The 9704-nt window shown below is 39.7% G+C and overlaps 1 protein-coding gene across 1 annotated transcript; it reads right to left on the bottom strand.

Annotated features, from left to right (window-relative positions):
• Positions 1-277: 277 nt before the first annotated feature.
• dnase2b (deoxyribonuclease II beta) lies at positions 278-6766 on the bottom strand. Its single transcript, XM_049588703.1, has 6 exons — positions 6487-6766; positions 6099-6273; positions 4111-4189; positions 3572-3733; positions 1813-2010; positions 278-949 (listed from the first exon to the last, which is right to left on the bottom strand). Exons 1-6 carry the CDS (start codon positions 6711-6713, stop codon positions 615-617), a joined length of 1176 nt encoding a protein of 391 aa, XP_049444660.1. The 5' UTR covers positions 6714-6766; the 3' UTR covers positions 278-614.
• Positions 6767-9704: the final 2938 nt, after the last annotated feature.

The raw sequence follows: 9704 nt of genomic DNA, 5'->3' as shown, positions 1-9704 counted from the left end.
GCGCCGAGCGAGGTGGGCGTGTTTAGGCAGCCAGGCTTCCTTTGGCCCACCTCTTTGCCCATTTTTGATTGTCCGGGATTGGGCGGAGTCAGGCACTGCCAAGATGGCGACGTCCAGAGCGGAGTATTTTGAGCTTCAAATCCACTCTTCAGAAACGGACGGATGACGTCACGGCGACTACGTCCATTATTTTATACAGTCTATGGCTCAGAATTAGCAATATTTAATTTGGATTTGCAGTTCCTCAGAAAACATAAAAAGTAACACTTGGAAGTCCTGTGATGCAAACATATGATTTTATTTTACATAAATGTGAGTCAGTGACGACACTAAAACACTTGTGTCTTGCATATTTATTAATTTCTGGTCACACACCACACAGCTATATAATCATATAAAAGAAAATAAATACAAATATTCTTCAAGTCAGTAAACTATCAAAAGCTTGACCTGCTGTTATCCATAAAACTGAAGGCTAACTTGACACTTGCATGGTGTTATGGTTGCATGCCAGCTGCTTATCTCCACATTTAGTCCCATAAGTTTGAAACAGATTTAAAGCATGCCGTGTGAGACTAATCCAATCCCATTCATTGCATCTCTCTGTGTCTCACTCAACAGTCAATGTACCAGTCCACCACTTGTCTGAAGGCCTTGTATATCAAGGGGTTGAAGGTGCAGACCAGCCCTCCACCACGCCACATTTGGGCCTCCTCCCTGTTCAGGTCCCCCAGGCAGGTCACCTGGTCCTCATAAGCTTGCGACACGCACCACTTTGAGTGGTCGTAGTGGGACTGGAACAGGGTTGATCCAGGAAGCCGGATCCTCTTGATGTTCATGGTGTGTTTGGGCAGGGAGCAGTTGGAGGGCAATTCGTGACCTTGTCTCTGCCAGGACTCCACCAGCAGGTTGGCACCCAGAGCCTGAGCCACCCAGCCGGTGTAGATGTCTGAATGAATATCAGAGAGGGGGTTAGCTCAGCTGCATTAAGGTGAAATATTATGGTGAAAAGCATAAAGTAAATATGGGTAAGCTCACTTAATAATATGCACTGGAATAAGATAAATGTTTTAAATAATATTCCAGTCGTTTTATGTTATTTGTGTTACATTTGCTGCTTTAAAGATTAGATTTATGAAAAGCAAATGCAAACAGTTTGGATATATCTGGAAATTATTATTTTTTTTATAGTGTGACGTTCAAATATAAAGTTCTCAGATATGATTGTGCTGCAATGAGTCAGAGGATAAATATTTTAAACAAGCTCTGTAATGTTTTACAGCACAAATACAACCTTCATGCTTATAATCTTGACTTGTTTTGTTTTAAAATACAAAAAAAAGAAAACAGGAGTATGTAAAAATCCTGTGAATGAAACAATCTGAGAGGGAAAAATGACTAGTCACAAATGTTTAAGGCCTTGTATGTGACAAGGCTGAGGTCACTGCCTCATTGTAGGGTATCACAAGTAAAAGACGTTGGGAGCACAGAGTACTTCCACAGGCCTTGGGTGGGGTGTGTCCATATGGCTCTGTGATTATAGTGTGTGACTGCACCTGATAATGAGTGACTGTGGCAGACAAGTGAAACGTGCAAACAAGACAGTAGCAGGTAGAAAGTCTTGCTAAATTGAGTTGTGTAAAAAGTTTGCTGTAAGCGTTTCTGTGAACGAAATGTCTGCCATCACCCCCCCCCCAATGAAAAAAAGTGTTTTTGTTTCATTATATTTACACATGTTTTTGTATGGTAGCAAAGAGGGAACTACATGTCTGTAAAATATATATGACCAGCAGTGCAGGAGGAATACATTACCATCCACAAAGCGTTCAGATTTGACAAAACTGGCAAACTTTTCCCCTTCGACCGAGAAAAGCTGCTCCACTCTCTTATCTGAGGCCAGAGGTGGTTTGGAGCCCTCACATAACTGGGCCAACTGCGGCAGGTCGGCCAAGAACGCAGCCGGTACAGAGCAGTTATAGACACGTGGGTAAAGGTACGCCATCTGCTTTGCTGGAGAGGGAGGAGAGGGCATCACAGAGAGGAGAGGATTAAGAGATGCTGTGTTAGAAAACTAAAGGGTGCACTGTAGGATGTTTCTGTATAAAGATGAGCAGTATTCCTGAAGTCAGAAAAATAGAGCTGATTTTAAAAATGCTTTCATTTTTATATCAAACCAGTGTCAGCTTTAATGAATAGGGGATAAATCTAACTGTAGTGAGATCAGAGCTACATACATTGCTCTTTTCTTGCTGCATACATTTTATTGTTTTTAATTTATTTGAATGTTTTATGTGTTCCAGATTTTCCCTTACCAGCACAAAGTTGTAGTGGGCCCACTTATAGGAACCCTCAGAAGTCTGTCTCATTACTGAAGCAATAGTTCCGATTTCTCCACTGAGAAAAACAATTATTTAACATCGCTAAACACAGGAGGTGCTGGTCGGCCACTTCCTCGGTAGGTTAGTTTGTTTGTGTGATTGTGCAACTTTGCCATTTAAAATGGGTTAGTAGGATTCATGCATGCACTGCAGCCGAGTGTGAAGTGCCATGGTTCTCTGCTGGAAAATAGTGGATTGCCCCCTCTGGGTTGGGAGTGAGCTGCTGCCCCAAGTGAGGAAGTTCAAGTATTTCGGGATCTTGTTCACGAGTGAGGGTATAATGGAGTGTGAGATGGATCGGAGGTCATAAGCTGTGGGTAGTGATTGGAAGAGGATACAGGCGGCCGAAATGAATTTCCTCTGTGGGATGGCTGGGCTCAGCCATAGAGATAGGGCGAGGAGCTCGGAGTAGAGCCGCTGCTCCTTTGTGTCAAAAGGGGTCAGTTGAGGTGGTTTGGGCATCTGATCAGGATGCCTCCTGTTAGTGTTCTGGGCACGTCCCACTGGTAGGAGGCCCTGGGGCAGACCCAGAACACACTGGAGGGATTACATATCTCATCTGGCCTGGGAATGCCTCGGGTCCCCCAGGAGGAGCTGGAAAGCGTTGCTGGGGAGATGGACGTCTGGGGTGCTGTCCTCAGCCTGCTGCCCCCGCGACCCAACTTCGGATAAGTGGTTGAAAATGAATAGATGAATGGAAGGCTGGGATTCACCAGAGTCAAAAAATAACACAACCTAACTAGCTCAAGGCAGCTGTAGACCAGCAGCTCCTGTGTTCAGACAGCATAAATGACTGTAGTGTCAATGGAGTCTGGTGATTTTGACAAGAGCATAGATGGGGAACTGAAACCACTAACAGCTTCCCCACTGGAACGGGCTGTCTAACAGAAAGATAAAATACTCTCAGTATTGTGTACACTTATACACTTATATATTTTTTATGGTGGTCCTTTTTTAAGTGGCTAAATTGCTGTTGTCTCTGTCGACTGCTTCTCCAAACTGGGGATGTGCTGCCTCAAAACATTTCTAGACAAACTCTTTGCAGGCTTGTGTACATTTGGAGTCATATCTGTATGTACTGAAGGCACTCGCATAAGGCCGGATCACTGTGTAAACATTTCACTTGTTTTCAGCAAATAGAGAATTTTGTAAGTTGAAGTCTGGGATCTGTTGCGTCATGAGCGCTCACCTACCTACTTGGAGGAACTGATCATACTGGTAGGTCATGCAGAGAGCAGTCTGGCCATTGACTTTGCCAGAGGAGGGGTAAAGGTAGCCTCTCTCAGGGAATGAGGGGAAATGGGGAATGCTGTGTGAAATCCAGAAACCTTGAGAGTGGTCAAAGAGCAGTACCCCTGCAGGATGCACACAAACAACGCTCACTGTGCGCATAGACTCCCACATATGTGTAAACCAGCATGTATGCTTGCAAAACATTTACATCAAAGTCATGTCAGGGCAGTCATTTATCCAGAGTCAACAGAGTGATGCTCTTTGGCCATTTCCTCCCCTTGACACCAAAAACCATATTGATCTGTTCTTTTTTGCAAAATCACAGCCTTACAGTGACTGAGCTTGAACAGCAGCATGGGGACAAATCTGTCAGATATTATCATGAACACAAAAAAGTACATAAGTTTAGAGTTTAGCCTTTTAAAGCTGTCACAATTCACCCCACATGAAATCAAAGCAAAGTCCTCAAAAACAAACTAATTTTCATAATGCACTGTACCTTTGGTGTGTCCGTATCCTTTGATGTACTCCAGGATCGGCGGGCCATCATTGTAAAGTGCGTAGACTGAGCTGTTAGACTGAGGGACATACATGTTTTATGCATACAGATTAAGGAGAAGTACACGTTTTTGTAGCCTATATACTGCACCTGTTAGTTTCTAAAAGGAACAGTTTGACATTTTGAGAAACATGAGTTGCTTTCTTGTCAAAAGAAAGAGAAGATGAGAAGATCAAGGTTTCATATCTGTCCAGTAAATGTGAGGCAAGCACACAGTTAGCTTAGCTTAGTAAAGTAAAAGTGAAGCTATAGCCCAGTCAGCGACTGGTTAGCTTAGCCTGGCACTGGACGTCACAGTGACTTCAGAAATACACAGGACACTTGGAATGAAAATCAGGTTGACGATATTTTCAGTGTCCAGTGTTAGAAGTTAACCTTGTGTGGAAGTTAATATTTTGACATTTTAGAGATGTGTGTTATTCCTCATATATTACAGCTGTATTTCAAGACGACATTAGCATGAGGCGTTTGGAAGACAGTGGATTTTGGTTACTTAACTAAACAACTTAAAACCAATAAAATATTAACGTCATATGTCAGCAGTATTCTATTATTACATTTCAGGAATGTTTTATAAATCACATTCTGCACCAATAATATCCTGAAAATATTTTCAGAACGTTACAGTAAGAATGTTCTTGTTTTGGCAGCATGTTACATTTTAGGAATGTTTTACAAATTATATTCTGCAACAATAACATCGTAAAGATATTTTAAGAAAGTTGAGGTAAGAATGTTCTTGTTCTGTCACCAAATCATGTTTCAGGAATATTTTATAAATCACATTCTGCATCAGTAACATCCTAAAACATTTTAAGACAGTTATAGTAAAAATGTTATTGTTTTGTCACCATATAACATTTCAGAAATGTTTTATAAATCTCATTTTGCCTTCAAAACATCCTGGGAACATTTTAGAATATTACAGTAAGAATGTTCCTCCTTTGTTTTTATCTAACATTTTAGGAATGTTTTATAATTTATTGCATCAGTAACATCCTAAAACATTTTAAGAAAGTTGTAAGTGTTTTGTCACCATATAACATTTCAGAAATTTTATAAAATCCTTAAAATGTTTTTTGCATGTTAAATTAAAACATTTTCTTTACAACGTAAATAGAACTTGTTGGTAATGTTAGCCAGTGTTATGGGAATGTTCCCTGCTAGCTGGGATATTTTGATCAGCAAGATAATCTTCACAAATTAACACCACTTTTCTGATTTTTGAAGCCTAAATGCAGTCACCAGAAAACACTGAGAAATATGCCATTACCAGGGTTCCCACACATTTTTTTTTGAAAAAATGTCAAAACTTTTCCATGATTTTTCAAGGACCCATAATGATGTTTTTTTCTTTCTTGCCTGACATTTTTCAAACATATCAGAGTCTGAGTCTATTCAAACATAATTTAAGTTAGCTGGCATACATGGAAGGAGAGACCAAACACATGGAGGGACTGAAGAAACATACATGACGGTAAACAACATGTCACACATTGACGCATGTTAGAGATTTGTTACATGCACAGCTTCAGGAAAGTTGTTATATTATGTGGAAGCTTATCCACAGGAGATGACTCTAACACTTTCATTACACACAACAAAATTCCATGACCTTCTTCAAGACATAAATTATTTCTACTAATCTGATGATTTTTCCAGGCCTGGAAAATGTTATTGTAAATTTCCACAACTTTTTAAGGTTTTCCATGACTGTGGGAACCCTGTATTACATACAACACATTATAAATGGCATGAGGATGGACTGCGTTACTGCCTTCATCTGCCTGGGGAAGTTTATTGAATGCCCTGTGTCAACTCAGCAAGCTCATCAGAACTGTTGAGTCTGATTAAAGCTACATGGTTCTTTAACTTCCTATACACAACAACCACACTATACCCACTTAAAATCAGGAACACAATCTCACCTTGTAGGCCTGTCCCATGTAAAGCTGGTTGAGTGTGTTCCCCATGGCTCCTTGGCTGGTGTTAACCATGAATTTACTCATCTGCCAGCTCCCCACCGAGGAGTCCAGGTACATGTAGTCCACCCCACTGCCGACCTCGCCGATCTTGTACCTGGGCAGTTTGTAGATGACAAACCTGCAGTGGAAGGAGAGAGAAATTTATTTTTTATTTTGTATTTACAGAAGAGGACATCTTGGAAGAAATGAAAGAATATTTGAACAGATTTTATATTGAATTAATGCCAAATATATTAAAACATAGTACAAACACTATCATACAGAAAATTTAAAGCACCATAACTGAAAATGTGGTGATATAACTCTGCTACAATAGATCATGGCAACTTACCAATCCACAGGCTCACCAGCTTCATTTTTACAGGAAATTTTAGAACTACACACTGTGCAACACAAAAGCATTACAATAATCTGTAAGCATAAACTCAAGAGTGTGTCCATCCTGAACAAGTCCTGCAGGCGAAGTGAACAAAAAAGGGAATTTGAAATCTTTTGTTGGGTTGTATGCTTCATGATTGAGTAACTTTGAAAGTGACAGCAAGACAGCTGTCTGTACATGCAAAACAGGAAGTCATAAGATGTGGTCACATGACGGAGAAATATTTAAGGGAAACTGAGAGATTACTGGGGCAATGTTAAATGTGTGGATGCTTTCGCTGGCTCTTAAACTGTGTAAATACACTGAGTCTACATACTGTGCCTTTACTTATCCAGAAACAGGTTTTGTCTTTTCATTTTTTTCAGCACTGTTCTGCACATCCAAAGTGTTGAAAACGTTCACACGTGGGAGCCTCGCAGTCCAACCACAGTCGTCTTTTATTAGTGATGGGGCTGCTGATCACAGAACCGGAAACCATCTGGTCGAAGGGTTCTTGTGAGAAAGAAGTGAAATAAAACACTTTCATTTAACTTTGCATTTTATTGTTTGTCACTTGCATTGATTGAGACTGATATTTACCCTTTTAACAAGTCACTAACACTTTAGTTACCCTTCTAAGCAACTTTAAATTACTGACATGGAGAGCACATACTGTGGAACAAGAAATTAAACAGTAAAAACATGTAAAGGTAATTTATTCAAGGTTTTATGAATGAATAAATTGGACCTTGAATTATATCAGTTACTATGACCATATGACTTGCTGTTACGAAGGATCTGAAGAAGGAGAAACAATCAGAGCACACTGCTGCTTCCTTCAAAAAACAACCCCACAGACTCTGTAGTATGTCCGGACCGCATAAAATGAAATAATCTATAAATAGTTCTATGTTTGTTTGTTAATCTGTCATTGCATCTAACATTAACCAGCATGCACTGAGTTCATACCAAAACAGGTGATATCAGTTTTGAGATTAACTTCTTCATTCTCATAGATGGAATACTGAACAGGCCTAATAGGCGCAAGTCCAGGGGCCCAAAGTATCAGGGGGCCTTCTCTCGCAAAAATATCAAATTAACATGTACTGATCAGGAAAAACCTCAAATGACCATAAAGAGACACAAAATGACAACAGAGAGACACATAACAACCACAAGGAGACACAATTTACCTCAAGGAGATACATAACAACCACAAAGAGACACAAAAAACAAAGCATGGACACAAAATGACCACGAAAAGACACATAACAACCACAAAGAGAAACAAAATAACAAAGAAATAAGAAAGACAGAATATTGAACAGGCCTAATAAGCGCAAGTCCAGGGGCCCAAAGTATAAGTGGGCCTTCTCTCGCAAAAATATCAAATTAACATGTACCGATCAGGAAAAACTCAAATGACCATAAAGAGAAACAAACTGACCACAAAGAGACCCATAACAACCACAAGGAGACAAAAAAAGACCACAAAGAGACACAAAACGGCCACAAAGACACACATAACCACAAGGAGACACAAAACGGCCACAAAGACACACATAACCACAAGGAGACACAAATTGACCACAAAGAGACACATAACAACCACAAGGAGACATAAAATGACAACAAAGGGACAAAAAAACCTCAAAGACAAGACATAAATGACCTCAAAGAGACACAAAATAACAACATGGTGACACAAAATGACCTCAAAGAGACATTAATAACCACAAGGAGACCCAAAGCCACAAAAGACACATAACAACTACAAAGAGATGCGAAAACGTCAAGGTGGTCGGGCCCTTTGCATATATATGCCCAGGGGCCCATTGTCTCATAATCTGCCCATGTTCATTCTTATTTTCATGCTAAATGCAGTCTGTGGTGACAAGGAAATATTTTTTTTAATAAAATGTACAGCCCAAGTTAAAATCAATATATATTTATAATTTGTGGTACAGATGTACACATGTATAGAAACCGTATTGACAGATGGTCTTTCTGGACTACTATGAGTCATTAACTAATCTATTATTAGCTGGAAGTGATTTCAGTATATTTTTAGGTATATCAGTACCACTGTGTAAAAAGCCCCTTTATAAAGCATCAGTGCCTTGAGCGGTATTCATCCTACTAAAGCATGACGCTTGCTTTGTATTTTTAGTGAGCTCTTAAGCCTCTCCTTTGTACTGTCTGATCATTTACCTCCTGGGAAAGATCTGCAGAGCCCAATACATGTATAAATAACACATAAACATGTATAACCGACCAATCCAGGACTGTTTGCTGATGACTAATGTTTATAAAGCCAAGCTGGATGCATATCGGAAGGTTACAAACACATTACTGAATACGTATTAACACTGCAGAACTGATGGCTTATTAGGTGACAAACTCACCATTATTACTGATTTAACATTGAACATTTACACACATACACAACAGAAGGGGAGCTTCCTGGCTTCTATATTTTTACTGTAAATGTTAAACACAAGCAAAATTATCTGCAAGAGTCATGAAAGGAGTGACCGTTTTCATATAATGAATTTTCAGTGATTCACATCACAGGGCTGATAAATTAGAGTGAATCTGTGTAAAAAGAAAATACAAAATAAAAAATGTGAGTCAAATTCCCATTTTATTTTTATTATTTTTTTCCCTACTAAGCCATTAGCCTGCCAATGATTTACAGCAAAAACTCGTACACAAACAGAGTCAACACAACCAAGAAAGACAATGCAACCTCATCATCCATCCATCCGTCCACTCTCTGTAACTACTTAACTTTTACAGGGTCGCAGCGCAGGCTCCTGGAGCTGATCCCAGCTGACACTGGGCGAGAGGCAATGTAAGTTGAGGACAGGTCACCAGAACAACAGTCAGCAATTCAGAGTCAACAATTAACTAACCTGCGCTCTGAGAAAACAAACACCAACACATGGAGAACAAGCAAACTCCACACACATCTGTGCTGCCCCAACCTTTTCATGTTTCAACATTAACACCACTTTCTCTGATTACCATGATGCATCAACACACTTTCAAACAAGTGTACAACAAAATAAGCTTACGTCCATTGTTTTTCACAACCTGGCAACCCAAAAGTTGCTCTTACTGCAGACTTACAACGTATTTATGGATCATTAGTAAATAATATTTTAAAAAGCTATTGGTTTATAATTACA

This window comes from Epinephelus fuscoguttatus, linkage group LG10, assembly GCF_011397635.1.
Source record: "Epinephelus fuscoguttatus linkage group LG10, E.fuscoguttatus.final_Chr_v1".
Classification (NCBI taxonomy): domain Eukaryota; kingdom Metazoa; phylum Chordata; class Actinopteri; order Perciformes; family Serranidae; genus Epinephelus; species Epinephelus fuscoguttatus.
This window is presented reverse-complemented; position numbering and strand designations above follow the sequence as displayed.

Bases quoted from the DNA above. Each gene is read 5' to 3' on its own strand.
- dnase2b (XM_049588703.1), bottom strand. From the start codon at position 6,713: ATGTACAGACAGCTGTCTTGCTGTCACTTTCAAAGTTACTCAATCATG. The intron at 3,734-4,110 runs GTACAGTGCATT...TGCATCCTGCAG, and splicing joins AGGATACGGACACACCAAAG to GGGTACTGCTCTTTGACCAC. The intron at 2,011-3,571 runs GTAGGTGAGCGC...CTCCCTCTCCAG, and splicing joins TGATCAGTTCCTCCAAGTAG to CAAAGCAGATGGCGTACCTT.